At 43.7% G+C, this 19,386-nt stretch overlaps 2 protein-coding genes across 10 annotated transcripts in view; one reads left to right on the top strand and one right to left on the bottom strand.

Moving 5' to 3' along the window:
* The window catches only part of PPP2R1B (protein phosphatase 2 scaffold subunit Abeta), a gene marked incomplete at its 3' end in the record, with an annotated part of 36,989 nt that extends 33,706 nt beyond the window's left edge, over positions 1 to 3,283 (top strand). For 3 of the 7 annotated variants that reach the window (XM_081062457.1, XM_081062459.1, XM_081062462.1), the window contains one exon: positions 3,122 to 3,270. In XM_081062457.1, the coding sequence (XP_080918583.1) occupies positions 3,122 to 3,214 (93 nt within the window). Of the gene's footprint in view, positions 1 to 210; positions 2,532 to 3,121 lie in introns of those variants that run through there. The other 4 variants (XR_013994165.1, XM_081062456.1, XM_081062458.1 and 1 more) reach the window with 4 other exon arrangements.
* The window catches only part of SIK2 (salt inducible kinase 2), a 120,761-nt gene continuing 101,435 nt past the window's right edge, over positions 61 to 19,386 (bottom strand). The window contains exons 9-15 of one of the 3 annotated variants that reach the window (XM_081062450.1): positions 18,836 to 18,997; positions 9,919 to 10,147; positions 9,168 to 9,452; positions 8,861 to 9,024; positions 8,001 to 8,108; positions 7,292 to 7,383; positions 61 to 6,588 (exon numbers count right to left, since the gene is read on the bottom strand). In XM_081062450.1, coding sequence (XP_080918576.1) covers positions 5,976 to 6,588; positions 7,292 to 7,383; positions 8,001 to 8,108; positions 8,861 to 9,024; positions 9,168 to 9,452; positions 9,919 to 10,147; positions 18,836 to 18,997 — 1,653 coding nt within the window. In that variant the 3' untranslated portion in view covers positions 61 to 5,975. Of the gene's footprint in view, positions 6,589 to 7,291; positions 7,384 to 8,000; positions 8,109 to 8,860; positions 9,025 to 9,167; positions 9,453 to 9,906; positions 10,148 to 18,835; positions 18,998 to 19,386 lie in introns of all 3 variants that reach the window. The other 2 variants (XM_081062448.1, XM_081062449.1) reach the window with 2 other exon arrangements.

Below are 19,386 nucleotides of genomic sequence, written 5' to 3'. Positions count from 1 at the left end.
CAAGAGGGATGGAAACATAAAAGCAGTGTATTTTCCTTGCAGAAAATTACCCCATTTAAATTGCGTTTGATACAAAGATCATTTATTAAACTGCATTTTAGGCAATTTTCTAACATTGAGTGACAGCTTACATTTTGATTTTTCACATTGAAGCTATTATGATTTGCACTCAAAATACCGAAACTATTGACTCACCTTTTTTTCCCTTAGGAATTAAAAAAAAAGAGAAGCACACAGAAAGAATAACTACAATTAGATTAACTTTATCTAAAGTAACTCTTCATGGACCAAAGATCCGGCAGAGACCACCCTTCTCCCTTTAGAAATAAGCAAGGAATCTTGTCCTTCCTACAAAGTGCAAATATCTCCGCATCACTTTTATTTCTTAAATTGCAGTCCCGAAAGGGAAGGCAACCTCCTTTTCTCTCTGCTTCTTTCCAGAGATTTTGGTGGAGAGATTCTTTTACTGTCAGTAGTGGGAAGGTATTACCCCTTGAAATTTCCTTGATTGAGCAAATTTGAACAGATAGGCATCACAGTCAGCGGCAAACCCGTTATCTGTGTTTACTAATGTAACATCATGCCAACCTGGGGCCCTATTTTTCCAGGATGCTATTCTTTACTTCTATTTTTAAAGCTCCCTGCGTAACTACCCACTCTGCCTCTGAAAAGACACAGTATTCAATCAAAGTATATTATTATTTTTAACCCTAAAAGTGTCTAATCAGCACTTTTACTTGATGGGCCGTAAATGTAAAACTTTATGCCCATCCTCAGGACCAGGCTGAGCTCGGCTTCTTCTGTGAGTAGCCCCATCTCTTGGGATCGCGTCTGTTGGCTTGCAGTGGTGGGCTGAGCAGTGCAGTCTGGCCCCTTGGCAATCATAGACTTCGGTAGGAAACGACTATATTACGTATATGACTTGGAAAAACTAGACATCTTTAACGTGAACCTACACTTGTTTCGTTAATGGGCCCCTGGAAGGATGGCAGCGTGTGTGGGGCCTGTCTCCCTCAGCCTTGATCAGGAGGGCCACCTGGATACCTGTACTTGTCACCTGGAGGGCACCTCTCCCTCAAAGCCAGACTGCTGTCAAGTGGAGAATAAGGTTGAGGGGATAATGTCACCCTCGCCTGGTGCTTAACAAAGCTGTTTGTTCGTGAAAAGAGTCAGCTGCTACTGACCAGGGCAAAGAGCGGAGTGAGAAGCCAGAAGACAAGAGCTTGTTCTGGCTCCTCCCCCACAAGCTGTGTCCTCAGACAAATCACACAAGCTTCTGAGAGCTTTGGTTTCCTCAGCTGTAAAAAAATGAGAACTGTATCTGCTCAACTAATTTCAGAGAACTGCTGTGAGGATTAGAAGAGATTGTGAAAGTGCTTGGCAAATGAATGTACAAATATAAGCGGTTGCTCCTTTGGATGGGCAAGCTGAGTATGTGGGTAGGAACCATCATAAGGATCACCGGCTAAGTCTATACGCAGTGCTGCTGCTGTTTCTCAATCTATGTGGTTTTATGTGCCCAGTTCTGCCAAATGTGTCAAAATTTACCCACACGAGATGTGGACATAAGATGTGATGCAACTAGAGTGGCTGTCAATCATCCAGGATCAGCCAGGCTACCATAATGGGGAAAAATGATAAAACAAGTATGGAAGGGGCACGGTGAGACCAGAGACTCTGGGCTAACGGCCCATGGAAGGTCTGCCCTAGCTCCTTCCGCTGCCTTCCAGAGGCCACAGGCAGATGCAGGAGGAGTCCTGTGATCAGTCACCTCCCTGGGACCACAGGCCGGGAAGGACAGTCCCACTGGACCTGTCAGAAGGGACATACGGATTGAAAACATTTTGGGGGGTCCAGTTTAGAAACAGAGGCAGATAATACTGCTCGTCTTCCACACATGACTCTGAAGATAAGCTCTGTAAAAATTTCCAGAAGCAACAACATGATCAAAGATCCCTGCCTATACAGTGACTCCAACTTACTACCTGTTCTCCAGTTTTTACCTTCGATGCCTAGGCACAAAGAGACCGACCGGCTCGGGTGGCTTCCAAGGAGGCAGGAGAGGCAGCCCGGCTTAGGGGCGCAGGCGCAGCCAAGGTCAGCCCTGCACAGCACAGGGATTCCACCAACGGTCACTGGGACCAATGTTGTCAAATGGTACTGTGCACTGTCTCTAGAGGAGGAATGTGAAGTTATCTGGAGTGTGAATTTTCTTTAAAGCAATAGGGAACTTGAGTGTAACTGTTGATACAGGGTTTTAAATGTAACTGAACTGAGAATTCTGACCCCAACATAGAACCCAATATTTAAGAACCTGGGTCTTGACTAGAGATCAGGTCTCTACCCGCAGATAAAACCACTCATTTCATTATGTCCACATGTCTGAACTGGCTGCACGTGACCAGAGGCTGCTCTAGTTGCTGTGTACCTAGATCTTTGAGCAGCTATGATGGATGCTGCCGCTTTTCACTGTTCTTTACTTTCTGGTTGGCCACCATTGTGGCTGAGAATACACCCTTCCTCCCAACTTGAGCAATTATGTGGAATTCTTTTCTCTAGGAGTTCCCCCCTTTAGGCACTGATGACAGTGTGGGGGCAGATGGGAGAGACCAGTGCCATGAGGAGTCCCTTCTGCAGCGGCCTCTCGGCCTCCCGTCGGCTGGCGGGCGGAACTCCCCCACCAGCTGGTCCTCCCTCCCTAAGAGCACAGGGCCCCCCATTACTCTGGGACCTCTGAAGTGATGGCTGACTTCCTGATCCCAGGTTCCTGCCAGTCCCACCGGACCGACTCAGGACACAGCTTAAACACTAGGGGGTTCTTCATTTCTGAGGAGGGAAGGGACTCCGACTTCTTCGTATCAGAACAGAGTCCTTCAGCCCCATTTCCTAGTTCTCCTCCATGGGCCCCAGATGTTTCCCATTATGTGACAGTAGAGGGTGGCTGGTGCAGAGACCCTTCTGCCCCTTTCTCTGTTCCCAAGGTAGCAAGAGGGCAACGCAGGCCTGGGAGGGGCAGAGGTGGCGAGGGGGCGGCGACCGATGCAGTGCAGCTCACCAGTAGTTTTAAAATGGAACTTCCACCCTCTTTATGTTGTGTTAACGTGCTCTCTTTCCCTTACAGGGACCAGCGTATCAGTTGCATGTAAATACTAGAGACACGTTTGCCCAACTGGAAATTGCAGAACTAGTGCATTTTTCCCAAAGTAGAGACTAATTCCCCAGGATTAAAAAAAAGAACATAAACAAAAAATAAAGTACCACACATATTGCACTTTTTGTCAAGTGAAATTTTTACCTCACGTTCATCTCACCAAAGTCTCTTCAGAGGAGCCTGGTTTACATGATAATAAAGCTAATGATTATTATACAGTAGTGTACACACTGCTAATGTGAAACAGACTGGAAAGTCATTATTTCAAAGTAGCCTCTCATCAAAAGAGTGGTATTAAGCCTTCTTAGTGTTAATGTCTGTAAAGAGAAAACTGCTTGGAAGCTTACATAGGTCACTAGTTAGGGGACAGAGCAATGGAGGTGATCAGACAGCGCTGGGAAAACACCTGACTGACCAACAGACCCAGTCTCCTCTCACCAGCTTACCTTTCAGTAAATACAGACGGCTATGGAATTGATTTGTTTGAAATAAATGAGAAAAGCAAATAGCTTACAACACAGGTGAACAAGACAGGTCGTGCTGCTGGCCAGGGGAGTGCTGTGCCACTGGCCTGTGGTTTCCTAACAGACCTGTCACCGCCGGGTGCCTCCCTGCGTCTGCCTTGGGGTCCTTGCACTTCAGCAGTCTCTCTGCTCTCCCTCATCTGTCGACCTAAGTGTCTTGCCATCGCTCCTAGGTTTCCCCGGCTGAGCGGCTCATGGCCTTGCTGGGGGCAGGTGTTTATGCCCATCTGTAACTGTGCCATTCCTGTGACTCTGAAATGAGCGGCCTCCATTTTCAATCTGGAAGGCATGTTAATTTCATAAATATTACAGCACTTTAATAGTTTATTTTGGGAAAATATCCTTTAGTCTAAAGACATCAAGCCCTATGTTTTGCAAAGACTTAAAACGGATCAGAGATCTTAATGAAAGGATCTGTTAAATGAAATGATGTTATCTATTTCACGAAATCATCAATCTTAAGCACGAGGAGGAATAAACAATCCATAGAAGGAACATAATTCACTCTTCCTGGATTTTCATTGTGTGTTACTAACTCACAAAAACAACAGTCCTCCGCGCCACTCAGAGTCCAGCCCCACGCACAGCGCCCTGCGAAGGGTCCGCACCAAGTGGAACCGGTAACATGCCAGCAGCGCTGCTAGGGGCTGGGCTGGGGGTGCAGGGCACAGCTCCTCAGACCTTCTACGCTTCTCCTCGCTGCCTCGACACTTACTACAAGGAGGAAAGGCAACTTAAAGGTGTTTCTAGTGCAGCATCAATGTAGTATTTCTCTTTGTGCTTTAAGGAAGATGCTTTGTGCTTAATGCATTCATTCACCTGCTGATAGGACAAGCCATTCTAAACGACAGAAATGATAATCTTTGTAAATAATACTGAATTTGTAACATTTGGATGTTACTGTCCAAAGGACAGACGACTCATTACTTCTAGGTACACAGTTAACTAGCTGTAGAGTCTACTTTTTACTTATTTTGATGAATGAATTATAAGCGTTAAGTTTTACTAGTAATATAATGTATTTGACAGATTGATCTGCTTAGATGGTTAACACATCTGTGGTTTTTGAATATTGCTGTAATACTTGAACATTTCATTACAAGTCAAAACTTTACGGAAATTAAGAATGCGATTCCCACATGGTGGAAAACAAACTCTGAAGTGACTTTGGATTTAGCATTGACATAAAGGAAAAACTGTTGGTTTCTACAGAAAAGAAATAAGTAAAGCATGATCTGGGGGGCGGGGAAAAGGCACAGCACTACCACTTCACATGGGAGATAAAAGTTCATTCTGCTTGTTCTTAAAATTTCTAAGCCCTATATGAAACTGTCCAAATATACAAAGCTCAATGAACTACTAGCAACATATAGTGTAAGGTCAAAGCAGTTACTACATTTTAAAAGAGACGCTAGGTCCTCCAAAGACCGACCGCCCGGAACCAGAAGTGTCCGCAACAGACTGGGAAGAGCCCGCCGTTCCCTGGCCCCGGGGCTGCTGCTCTGGATGGTTTCTCGAGGTTCTCGCCCCCCAGTCTCCACTCCGGCGCATCTCCTGTCAGTTCTCCAGGCAACATCTTTGGGGTCCTGAATACACTCTGACTCTATAACCCAGGTAATCCAGGGCACCTTCTGAAGAGGTGTGTTGCCTACTCCCAGATGGAGACGACTGCCAGTCTCAGGGGTCAGTACCAGCTGTTACTTAGAGGCCCCTGAAACAAAGCTCACGCTCCACTGCTTGGTGATGCTCTTGGAAACAACTTCATGAGCAGCTTAGAACTTATGCTTCAACAAGAAAGTACAACTTTCCTTTATTTCCTGTGCATCAAATTTCATTATGCATTCTTGATTTGCCTTTAAGCAACATGCTGTGGCTTGGCTTCAGTGAAAAATATTGCCTTTTTCTTTCCCCCACATATAATGGCGCGCATTTTTCCTGTTTTCACCAAGGGTTCTCTCAATAATGAATTGGTATGGTTCTGCATAAAACCTAGGTCAGGATGTCTTTTTATAAAAACATTTTTTGGTGTCTCCCATGAGAGCTTGCCTCACTTGACCTAAGGGCATGAACTTCAGCCTACAACTATGTTCCAGCACTTGCCACAGAAAACTGGCAGGACAGAGCCAGGAAGAAGCGATATCCACCCGGCTAGGACCTCTGATTCCAGTTGGGCAACTTGATATTTCCCCCTTGGGGGGGGGTGGGGGTGGCAGGAAACTAGACTTTAAATGTAAAAGGCTGGAATAAAAATAAAAACACACACTCTTCCTTCACTTGACCTGCCTCACTTCCTGTGCCGATTAATTCACCAGGACATAGCCACTGTGCTGGGGGTCCACAGCCTCCAGCATTTCACAATCAAAGAGTCCAGGGAACTCAGAGAGGGCTAGAGGGTCGTAGTTGGAGGGGGCCTCCTGCAGTGCTGAGCTCCTGGGACAGTCTGGCGCAGCTATGCCACTCTGCGGGGCTCCGTCCAGAGGGTACTGACAGGGAGCGGGGTAGTCTGGCTCAGGAGAGGCAGTGCCCGGCAGCTCACAAGTCTGATAGGAGAACTGCAAGGGCGCCGGGGCGGCTCCTGATGGTTGTGGCGGCGGCGTAGGGGGTGGGGGTGGGGGCGGCTGCTGCAAGTGTGCCTGGGGGCCTGGTGAGGAGGACAGGGGCTGCAGCTGCATGTCCTGGTACTGGCTGACGAAGGGGCTGTACTGCATTTGCTCAGAAGCAGGCTCCAGGACGGGGCTCAGGGGCTGGGTCAGGCTGAATGGCGCTGGCTGCTGGGATGGCGGTGGTGTCTCCTGGTGGGGAAGGGACAGCTGCTGGTTCGGCTGTGAGTACGAGCTCTCTGCTATCTGCATCTGATTGAAATAGGCCTGCAGCTGAGACTGTTTCTGGAGGAAGAGCCGCTTCTGTTGGAGTCTAAATTGGCAAAACCAAAAGAATTATAAATCTTTGATGGCAATTTTAATGTAAATTCAGTATCATGCACTAGCTTCAGTCCTCTTCTCTTTCCATGGCAGAAAAACAAAGTGGGGGTAGGTACAAATCTCGTCTGCTTTCTTAAACCTAATCTTATTTTTCGTTCCCCAGTTCTGACTGATTCCTCAGTGCTAAAGTGAACACTAACTCATTTTCTTAAGTGTTTCTCCCCATGAAGTGAGAGGCTGATTTCCTATCCAGTGAGTTTTGAAGGGGGTAACACCTTGGACTGTATGGGTGCCTGTAGGTTAATGAACTAGGTAATTCTACCTTGGTCAGGGTGCTTCTTGTGAGGCAGGGGCACGAATGAGTGCAGGGAAGACGGAGGCCCTTTCCTGCAGTATAACCCACTGTAACTGCATTAGGTCACGGATTCTGAAAGCTTAGGTCTATTCACAACTCGGAGGGCATATGTGAGAAGAAAAGGTAAGCAAAGCAAATTTAGGGCTGCTACTCCCCAACAGAACCATATTCCACAGACTCTGGAATAGCCTCAATAGTGATCACGTCTTGAAGACTGGCTCATGCATCAAAAATGTACTTTCCTAACAGAGGCAAACCTCTGGAGCGAAAGGACATCACCCAGCATTCTTAAGTTTCCCACAAAAGAAAGTGACTTCTTCGGCTAAAGACCTTTTCTCACCTGTGTTCCTGCAGCTGCTGTTCAAGGCTCCGTGGTGGTTCTTTACAATACAGCTGACAGGTGTTTTGGGCTTTTGACAGAAGGCTGGGCTTCTGGAAGGGCAGAAAAACAACATAAGCATGAAATGTGTTGTCATCTAGGATGCAGCCATCACATTGTACCTCTGCCTGGAAGATGAAGCCAAGTGTGGCCTCCAGAATCCAGGTGAAGGGACAGATCCTTGTAGAGCCCTGGGGACCAGCAGCATAGCAGGCCTGGGCTGTCTCAGCTCTAACCCACTTCAGTTTCCCATTTCTAAAAGTCCCCTGGCACTGTGACGTTCATGGAAATTAAAAACCATGAGAAAGGTGGGGTTAAATCTTGGTAACAAAGGCTGCAGCACCTGCTTCTCTGTAATACCATTTTCAAAAAGATTTTCAGGCACCAATGCAGACAGCTGATATTTCCTTTTCCTACCATTCAGTGGTGTTACCCTTTCCTGGGGCCTGAGGAAAAATCCTCTTCTAACACAGAACATAACATTAAGTCTGCACATATTTCTAGAAACTAAAAGTGCAGAGTCAAATCTACCTGCCTATAAGGAATCAGGCAGCCACCCTAAAAATGAAAGCCCAAGAAGCCCAAACCAAGCAAAGCAGGCTTCTGCTGCACAGAAAGGCTGATTCTGGACAAGCGCAGAGAGCCGGAGCAGCGGCGGGGAGGGTCCCACCTGGAGTCTGTGCTGCAGGAACTGCGCTTCCAGGCTTTGCCGCTGGGGCAGCTGCGGGCGCGCACCGCTGGGGAGGGCAGGGCTCTTCTGCTGCTGAGAAACTTCCTCCTGAGAGCAAGAGGGTGAAACATTTTCAATTCTCCATGTGGGAGAAAGTTTCAGTTCTGAGTTTAAGCACCTTGGCAAATGTCCAAGAGGAATCCCCGCTCTGGCAGCGTACCGCGCAGAGCTTTCTACATCACGAGGAGGCTGGGGGTTAATCACTCTGCAGAGAGCCCACACATGGAGGACCTGTAGTAAGTGAGTACCGAGTCAGTACTGGAGCAGAGGCTCTTTTGGTCACCCGGGGCCACTGCCTTCATGCAGGCCTCAAATGCTGTAACATCCTTGATGTTCTACAAATAGGGGCTCAAAATAAAATTTATTGCATAAACAGCAATATTTTTTGTCTCTTTAATATAAATAATCCACTTATAATATTTAATGAAGTGATAGCACATCAAAAGTAGTGGTAACAAGCTTCTCATTTGGGTAAAGTTTATTATTCTTAATTTTTGTGTGCGTGCACAGGGGGACAGGAGTTCAAAGGAGACTATAAGAGGCAATTCATATAAAATCCACCCAGTGAACCAAACTCAGCTTGACACAGTGTCCAGGCCTCCAGGTGGTACTGATCAACTGGGGCCTGTGTGGACAGGTGTCACCTGTCAGCGACAGGTGGCAGCAATAAGGAAAGCTTTCCAAAAGAAACTATTTGCTCCATGACTGGAGTAAATCCTCTAAATGAAATGACGCGTCTTCAGGACAAACTCACGCCTCATACTCACAAAGCCACCGTGGGAAGGGCCCAGAGCACTCACCTGAGGGCAACTGCTAGCAAGGTCTTGGAGCTGAGGAGTAGCTGACGCCAAGGTGGAGTCTGCCTCTGGGCCTATCTGTTCATACAGCAACTGCACTTTGTTCAACTCTAGGATTCCTTTGGTTCTAGCCAAATTCTGAAGATGCTGTCTAAATGCTACAATTCCTGGAAGAAAGGACAATGACCAACAGTTTAAACAAAACACAAGGCCTTTCAGTGACCACAGGTAGGACACCAGCATGGCAACAACCCCCGTCAGGTCCTACCAGGTAAGAGTGCTAAAGCCTGAAGGGAAAGCAGTCGGTCACCTTGGGTGAGGGAGGTATCCGATGCCCTGCGGCCCTCTCTGAAGCTCACTGGTGACCTGTTGTGGGCCTCTCGTTTCTGGGAGCTCAGAGCCTGCATGGCTGGGTTGGCAGGTCTCAGGCTTATGAAAGGAGATGTCATGCGTGTTGAGGGCTGGTTGGCTAACATGATGTCCTTAAGGGAAGGGTTGTCCTCCAAAAAGTTCAGGTCCCTTTGAACAGACCCCATGTCATACTCAGAGTCCACACTGTCAAGGGAGGGGTTGTCACTCACGGAGAAAATTTTCCCTTTAAGAGAAAACAAAACAATTATGACCAACAGCAAAGAGCATCTTCTTTGAACATGAGACACAAAGCGTAGCCAGCTTGAGTTCTCACAGCTACAATGTCCTTAATCTCCAACAAAAACATCTTTTCTGAACCTTTTAACTTGTCAATCTAATCAGCTTTGTATTTAGTGGGGAACACTCTAGAACCTGTACTCCTCAGATCTTTGCCCCTCCGAAAGAGCCAGGGCCCTTGAGGAATCACACAGGACCTAGATGAATTCTGGGAGTTAGAGGAGACGACTCGGAGACATTTCCTTTCCATCTGTGCAGCTTCTGAGCAGGCCTAACCCTCCAGCCGGCCGACTGTGTTCCATAAAGGAAAAAGACTCCATTCCAGGAACTGGTCGGTACCATCATTCCTCATGGAGACTGGAGTACGAGCTGATGCTGTGAACACTTAACCTGGAGCTTACCGGATGTCATACCTGAACCAGGCATCATGACCAGCTGATTGGTCACTTCTGACAGAGTGTGCCGTCTCTGCCCACTGCGTGTGGCCTGGAACGCGTCAAAGGCCTGGCTGGGGTCTTCCTCAGCCTCTCCCTCTGTCTCCAGCCCCTCATCAATGGAGGTCTCCATCATGTTGCTGGGCAGTGACTGGCACCCCTTCCTCGCCAGCACAGGAGGCACAGGGTCCAGCAGGCAGCCATTTACCTAAACGTCAGGGTGAGAGGGAACTATCAATTGCTGCTCTGCTGAGACATTAGAAAAATCCACACGGAAAAAAATGTCAATACTTGAGGCAAATCAGAAGTTAAGTAAAATGTTAAAAATGTACATGTTTCTTACTAATGATGACAACATATAGATCAGAAGTTAAGGCAAGTCAACTGCAGCACTTGGAGACAGAAGCCCATTGAGACCCGAATTGGCACTGCCTCCCAGGTTTCTCTGAGTCACCATTATTACAATAAACAATTTTTTTTAGTGGTTTCCAGATGAACAGGGGTATATTAGGTTGAGGCCTACCAGTTATTTTTTTAAATAAGAGAAATGAAGAGGGGGAGATAAAAACAAAAACAAAAACCCTGCAAGGCTCATAGCTAAGAAAAAAGAGTAGTCACCAGCATTCATTTCATTTTCTACCACTAAACACACTGTAAGGTTCTAGACATACTTTTATATTTATAATTTAAGTACCTGCCCATTTGACTCAGTGTTTAATTGGTTCTGTGTGCCTGAAGAATGGAATAAAGAATAAAGATGGACTGATACCACAAAAAGGATTGAAAAAAATCCGAATGGCAAGCAGCCAAAGCCTTCCCTTATAGAATAACAAATGCTCACAGGCCCCGGATTCCAGCAGGTTAACAAGCGCCAGTGCACTGGCTCCTGTCCTGCAGCGACACATACACACTGTCTATAGTTCCTACCCGGCAGGGATGAGCTCAGCACAGCTCCTGAGTGAGATCTCTGCCCTCCCAGGCAGCTGCCACACAAACCACCTAATGGCAGCAGAAAGAGCAGACAAAAGGGAGCTGTGGTTTCGAGTTCTTCTGGAGGGTAAAAGCCCCAAGGAGGAGGCAATTATTTACCTCATTACCTTAACTATTCCCCTGTGGCAGTCAATCTGTTTTCTCCTGTGAACAGCTGCTGAGGGCCGGCCAGTCATAAGACGCTGAGTTCTAAGCAGCACTTTCACCTGGATACACTGGGTAGAGCTATTGTTTCTTTTGGAAGCAGGAGAAGCTCATGTGTGTGAGAGGTGACGTGGGACATCCCTGTGCCAGACACAGGAAACTTTCCTCTTATGGCAACCAATCTGAAGGCGCTGCAAGGCCCTTTATTTGGAGAGGGAGACTTGGGTGACTCAGATCTTTGTTTGCTTGGGGGAGGGGACGGCGATTCCATGAAATCTGTTCTGGGGCTGTAGCCATTACTTGGATAATGTGGTGGCTAATGCATTACAGGGTTATGCATTTTAAAGTGAGGGGTGGTCATTTAAAAGGAAGAGTGGTAAATGCTTCCTTCCCAGACTAAGACCAATCTTCCCCACGGCACCAGAAAACAAAAACTCTGAAGTCTGGCCAGTGACTCTTATCTTCCCCTCAGCCCTTCCCCAGATAAGTTTTTCTTTTTTTATTACACTTAACAGTTTTCTTGTAAGAAAGAATGGCTGGCTGCTTGGGAACTTATATTCATACCTCGAGGTTCCTTAACTGTCTACTAATACAATTTTCTAAGACTGCCAAGGATGATTTAGAAATGAATAAAGCAACAGAAAAAAGACTGTTATTAAGTAATTGTCTATCTTTACACTTACAGCCTCTGTCAAATAGCAGATATTTATCAGCCTTTACCAGATATTTCTTGTAATACAGTCTTACAAAGCCCTTTTATCCTTAATAGAGAAAAGTTACCTTTTTCTGAGTACTCAAAAAACCTTTCAGTCCCTCTAAATTTATAATTTTCCCCCCTCAAATTGTCAGCTTATAAATTTATCTCCTCATCTAAACTATAAGAGGAATTGTGTCTTTTATTTAAAAATGTTTGCTGAATTCAATTTCATCCTGGGACAGGTAGAAAACAATGACTGTTCTTCAGATGATGTTTGATGATTAAATCGGAAAGCACAGCGGGGCCCGCTCATAAGTATGAACACCTTCAGCCATAAGTTCATTTCCTGAAACAGGTGATAATCATGCTACCTTTGCCTGTCAATTTACTACCCAGGGACTTGATATGACAATAGGCGAAATTCAGTTACAGGATTTTGTGACCAAAACATTGGGCTGATCTAACTAGGCTGTTAGGAGTAAGATCGTTTGCTCTAAGAAATAATCTAGGCTAACTGTAAATTACAGGAATTCAGAATACAACATAGGTGATATGTACATTTGCCAGTACATTGTTTTTGTCTTTCCTTCAAGTTCAATCTCACTTCACTTCTAGTAAGAGACCTCACATACATGCAGTAGTCAAACTCTGAGAGACTCTGCCACGAAGCGATATCACGTCCCCGCGCCTACCACAAAGACTCTGTAGGCTCTGTAGGAAGGAGACTGGTAGATTTATGCACTGAGGTCTGTGTCTCCCCACCCCTTGAGTGTGGCAGTATTTGAGAATGGGGCTTCTATGGAAGTGTAGTTAAATGAGGTCGTGACGGTGAGGCCCTGACCTGGTAGGACTAGTGTCCTTATAAGAAGAGACACAAGAAAGCGTTCTCTCCACGAAAGCACAGAGAGGCCATGGAAGGCCATAGTGAGAAGGCTGCCCTCTCCAAGCCAGGAAGAGAGCCCACACCAGAAATCAAATTGGCCAGAACCTTGATCTTGGACTTCTAAAGTTGTGAGAAAACACATTTCTGTTGTCGAAGTCAACCAGCCTGTGGTATTTTGTTGTGGCAGCCTAGTAGACCAATACACAATACTACCCAGTTGAGTTTGGAGGCTGGGAATGTGCCTTATTTAATTTGTACCCTAGGGGCCTAGCAAGTTTGGCATATATTGAGTAGGTGCTGTAGGCTCAAACCTCAGCTCTATCACCTATTAGCAAGTTGCTTAACTTCTATAAAGTTCCATTGTTTTTCACTTGTAAAATGGAAGTAAAGTTGTTTGGGAGGATTAACTAAAATAATATAAATAAAATAGTACAGTAGCTTAGGTATTCAGTATCTGGGGGAGCCAAAAAAATGTACACACATGACTTGTATTCATCTTTTGTGATCGGTATATATTGAGTATTACAATTTGAACATGGTTTTTTTCCTTTCTTAAAATGTGTAGTATACATTTTTTTGGCACCCTCTGTATTGTATCTATTATTTTTACTTGACAAAAGAGAATGCTTTATAACAATAAAACATTTCAAAACATGAAAATAAAACTACAACATTTTCTTCTAAAGCATTTTTACCATCTTGAGGCAACTTAAAATAAAACAACCAGGTGAAAAAGGAAGAACTGTATAACCCTATTGCTAGAAATTTCTCTGAAGGAAATCATCAGAAGTATAGTCAAAGATTTATACACAAGGACATTCACGTGGAGCACATATGAGGATGCAGAAAATTTTAAGTACCTGATTTCCGAAAATAGGAGAGTACATATTCAAGTAAGTGTGTATCTAATACAATGTATCAGGCAGTTGTTAAAAATAGTTCATGCTTTCAAAGAAGATTTCCTGATATAGAAAAACGCTCATGATGTTACGTAACGTAAAGCAAGATACAAAATAACATATAATTTTATTTTTGAAAGTCTACCTACTTACTGCCCGTATACTCACCCACTCACCTGTCTAGTTTTCTATAACCCACTCTCAGGAAATAGGCCAAAATATGTTTATCTCTGGGGTAGTGGGGTTATGGATAAATTAATTTTTTCTTTACTCTTCTCTGAATTTTCCATGTGTCGTTCTGATTTTTTTCAATTATAAATTGGAAAATTCAAATTCAGAAGTAAAAGTGCAATCTGTTCCTTTTACAAAGCTTTAGAGGTTAGCATTATTCAGAGTTTGCTGTATGGCCTTTTCAGACCTTCTCTTATATGTTGTAGTACTATAATAACGAAACTTATTAAACATACAAACAGACATGGAACACCCTTGCTACACATGCCTTTTCAGTTTAGCTTCACAGTTCCCTTCTGTTATCTAGCTACGAAGGTGGTAACTTGAAAAATCCAGTTATTACAATCTCTAATAAAATGTTAAAAGTGACTGAAGTGTGTGTGTGTGTGTGTGTGTGTGTGTGTGTAAAAAATTCAAGATTCCCAAAGAAATCCTCAAAAGAGAAAGTCTGACGCTATACAATTTGTGAGCTGTCCTCCATATGTCTCTTTATCACCTGGGGGTCTCAGTTATTGCTCAGAGTTGGATGACTAGCTCAGAAAGGTGCGTTTTTTGGAAGAACCCCAAACCACCACTTCGACACAAACTCCCGAAGGGATTTTACTAACAGTTTTAAGTTGAAGACTTCTTGGAGGCCTTTGCCTCAAAGGTGAGATCTCTGAGATGCACAATACCTGCCCCCAACTGAGAACAGAAATGAATGAGCAATACGTGCAGTTATGAAGCATTTTCCAGAAGGCAACAATGGGTGTTACAGTAGCAAATGCATACGAGCAGTGGGAACAACAAAGGAACAGTATCTCTGTCTGATCGGTTTTTGTGTGTGTGCATTTATTTATGGGCCCCAAAGAAAGAGGTACTAGGGAGGGAAAAGGGATAAGTGTTCTTGCTGACATAAACAAAATGATCCACGGGTAAGACCAGCGGATGTCTAAGGCCTGGCTAAGGGCCACGGTGGCACTGCTAGTGTGGGTGGCCAGTGCCAGCGTGGCACGGCTCTTCCTACAAATGCAAATATACCATCTAGCTACTATCTATATCTTTCACAAAATCATTCATTTCCTGTCTGTTTCCTAGTTACGGTAACAATCACAAGCTTTAAAAATAACTTGCCCTATATAATATGCAGACAGCGCCCAATCTGTGTTTTGGGCCTGATGCCCTCACAGACAAGATTTTAGCAGACTGCATTTTAATTTTTTCAAGGGACTTAGATCTTAAAAATAAATGAATTATGGTACTCCAATTTATGTCTAAATTTCTGGGTGAGGAAGTAGTAGCTATGCATGAGGCTACTGAACATGCCAGACAACCACAGGCAGAGAAAAAAGCCTGTCCATAAGAAGCAGCGTCCTCGGGGCATGGACACTAACTCCTTGTGGTCACAACTCAGCTTCACACCTGTTTGTGGCAGCCCAGCATCAAGCTGCCCTGACGAGGCTCTAGCTAAACTCATTATTTAACTTCTGAATCAGCTCTGCCTCCAGAACTCCCAACTTCTGATAATGGCACTCACAATCCCCATCATCTAGGCTCAACATACTCATCACTTTGGACCCCAATATTCTATCAGTTTTTTCTGTACAAGCTCATTTGTATCATCCCCTCCTCTCCAGTTTCATGGGCACTATCCTAGTTTTGGCCGTCAATGTCTCCCTTCCTGGATACATGGTCTGACCTTGTATTGTCCTTGTCACCAGTCTCTCCCCTATCCAATGCAGTCTATGTACCCTTCCTGGCTAATTTCTGAACTACAACATGGATCACAGTGCTTCTTTGAACAAAGTTTCAATTGTTTCCTACTACCTTGGAGAAGTCCATTTAAAACAGTTCTCTTGATACTGACACATGTTCCCATGCTGAGAACCCTGGCCTAGAGAACAAGCCTACAGTCCTTGGCTTGCCATTCACATCTAAGTTATATATCTTTAACTTGTACGACTCCCCTTCAGACCTTCTTTCTTCAGATACACTGAGCTACTGCTCTGACTTAGACCTGGGCGTTCCTGATGCTTGCTGTTCCTCAGGCTTTTCCCTCTACCAAGATATCACACCCCAGTTTCCATCCACCCAGATTCTGCGCACCTCTCAATTCCTAGCTTGGGCAGTTAACCCAAAGACTTTCCTGATTAAACCAGCTAAAAGCAACTCACTTCTTTCTTCCGTCCAGTCTCACAGCGCTCTGATTTATATTTCTTTAAGGGATCAATTATTATATACACCAATAATGAATGATTAGAAGAAAATTAAGAAAATAATCTCATTTACCACTGCATCAAAAAGCATAAAATACCTAGGAATAAATTTAGCCAAAGATGTGAAAGACCTGTACTCTGAAAACTATAAGACACTGAAGAAAGAAATTGAAGAGGATACAAATACCGTGTTTCCCTGAAAATAAGACCTAGTCGGACAATCAGCTCTACTGCGTCTTTTGGAGCAAACATTAATATAAGACCCAGTCTTATTTTCTTATAAGACCCGGTCTTATACAATATAATACAATACAATATAATATAAGACTGGGTCTTATATTAATTTTTGCTCCAAAAGATGCAGTAGAGCTGATTGTCCGACTAGGTCTTATTTTTGGGGAAACACGGTAAATGGACAGATATACCATGCTCATGGATTGGAAAGATTAATATTGTTAAAATGTCCATACTACCTAAAGCACTATGCAGATTAAACACAGTCTCTATTAAAATACAAATGACATTCTTCTCAGAACTAGGACAACTAATCCTAAAATGTATACAGACCACAAAAGACCCCACATAGTCAAAGAAACCTTGAGAAAGAACAAAGTGGGAGGTATCAAGCTCCCTGATTTCAAAATATACTACAAAACTACAATAATCAAAATAGTATGGTACTGGCATTAAAAACAGATATATAGATCAATGGAATACAATAGCCCCCAAATAAACCTTCAATTACATGGTCAATTAATCTATGACAAAGGAAGTAAGGATACACAATGGAGTAAAGACAGTATCTTCAATAAGTGGTGCTGGGATAACTGGACTGATACATGTAAAAAATCAAATCGCATCACTTTCTTACACCATACGCAAAAGCAAACTCAAAATGGATTAAAGATTTAAATGTAAGACCTGAAACCATAAAACTTCTAGAAGAAAACATAAGCAGTAAACATCAGTCTTGGCAATATCTTTTTGGATATGTCTCCTTGGGCAAAGGCAACGAAAGAAAAACTAAACAAATGGGCCAACATCAAATTAGGAAGTTTCTGCAAAGTGAAGAAAACCACCAACAAAATGAAGAGACAAACTTCCTAATGAAATTAAGATGTCCGCAAATGATATATCCATAAGGTTTAATATCCAAAATATGCAAAGAATTCATAAAGCTTAAGATGAAAAAAACAAACAATCCAACTAAAAAATGGGCAGAGGACCTGAATAGACATTTCTCCAAAGGAGACAAACAGATGGCCAACAGGCATAAAAAGATGATCAGCATTGTTAATCATCAGGGAAATGCAAATTAAAACCACAATGAGATATCACCTCACACATCAAAAGATCAACAAATAACAATAAGTGCTAGTGGGGATGTGGAGGAAAGGGAACCCTCATGCACTGTTGGTGGGATTGTAAATTGGTACAGCCACTATGGAAAATAGTATGGCGATTCCTCAAAAAATTAAAAACAGAGCTGCCATATGACTCAGCAATACCAATTCTGGGTATTTACCCAAAGAAAACAAAAACAGTAATTCAAAAAGATATACGCACCCTTATGTTCACTGCAGCATTATTTACAACAGCCAAGATATGGACGTAACCTAAGCGTCTATCGATGGACGAGAGTACAGAAAATGTGGTACATATATACAATGGAATGTTATTGAGCAATAAAACGGAATGAAATCTTGCCATTTGTGACAACATGGATGGACCTAGAGGTTATTATGCTGAGTGAAATAAGTCAGAGAAAGACAAATACCATATGATTTCACCTATATGTGGAATCTAAACAAAACAGATGAACAAACAAAACCGACTCAGATACAGACAACAAGCTAATGGCTGCTAAAGAGGAGAGGGAGAGGAGATGGGGGAAAAAATAATAAAGGACCAATTATGTTTTATCAATTTATTCAGCAAGTGGCACATTGTCTTTAGTTATGCAGCATGTCTCTTCTTCTAGACTATAAACTTCAAGGCAGAATTCATGTCTGACTCATCTTTTTATTACCTAACTAGGCTAAAGACAGGAAAGCAATATTTACTGAGTATCTACAATTTGGCCAGAAACTCACACACATTCTTATCTCAATTAATGCTCACGACGGTCTCATAAAGTTGGTCATTTCACTTTACACAAGAGAAAATGGAGGTTCAAAGAAGTTAGTCACTCTGTCCAAGTTCACAGAGCTGATAAACAAGAGTTTATTTTGCACATTACTCTAAGACCTGCCCATTCATATGATCCTCTGTACACCACTGAAGCTAAGCATATGAAACATATTAGAAGTAAATAGCCATCGAATGAGAGAAGCTGTCATCTTCCATATCCTAAAAGCCAACTTTATGCAGTACACCAGGATGAACTTATGTCCTTTAAGCATGTCCAAACTGGACAAAAAATGCTGTATAACTGACCCAAAAAGATGCCTCATTGTGTGTAGCTGCAGAAGAGAGGCAACAACAACACAAAGCCCAATGAAGCACCATAGTTAGACTTTTGCTCTCAGAATTACACTTTGTTTAAAAAAAATGTCCAAAACCTATGAGGGATCTAGAAACTTTAAGAGAGAAGGATTTGGTTAAGGAAAGAGACAGGATTTTGAAAAGCACATATGCGGTCTGACCTTACAAGTGACACAATGGTCGTAATGATAAGATGGCGATGAGAGCAGAGGTTACCCCTGAATTCTTCTCTCAGGTTCTTCTGCACAAAAACAATACTCCTGAGTGACTTCAACAAATGACAAAGTTCAACAAAGCAAAGTGCCACACCTATGGACCAAAGTGAAGTCTCCAGTCGCCCTGCAAGCTCCGAGTCTCTCAGACACACACGTACCTTTGGAGTGTCGACACACTCTTCCTCCATAAATGCTGCTTCTGCCTGACAGCCAGAGGCGGGAAATGAGAAGGCGTCCACAGTGGATGCCTGGGGGAGGAGGGCAGATCGCATCAGTCGCATGTTCGGATGCATGTTCACTGGGAGGCCCACAGTCTGCGCCTGTAAACACAGCAAGAACAGACAGTTTGGGAACGTTAATACTTTCCATATCAATACACAAACTTCCTAGAGTAAAATAATTCTTCCTGGTACCATTCAAGGATAAATTGTTCTTTGGTGGAAACTCCTGAGAAGATTTGATGAAATATGTAAATGGTACAGGTGTTGATTTGAAGCAGGCTCAGAAAATCAATGATTTTCCTGAGATAGGTTGCACAGAATTTCATTCCTGTTCCATGACGGGGAATATAGCTTTCATAGAGATGACAAGAAAGCTAGTCTTTGTAAGGAATCTAAGGATGCTTTTTCAGTTCAACAAACATACTGTCTACATCTTTACGTGTATTACCTTGGACAGCTGTAAAGAGAAGTCCCTGACGCTAGGAGCT

This window comes from Rhinolophus hipposideros (assembly GCF_964194185.1).
Source record: "Rhinolophus hipposideros genome assembly, chromosome: 10".
NCBI lineage: Eukaryota > Metazoa > Chordata > Mammalia > Chiroptera > Rhinolophidae > Rhinolophus > Rhinolophus hipposideros.
Note: the sequence above shows the minus strand (reverse complement) of the source record. Positions and strands in the feature narration are given on the sequence as shown.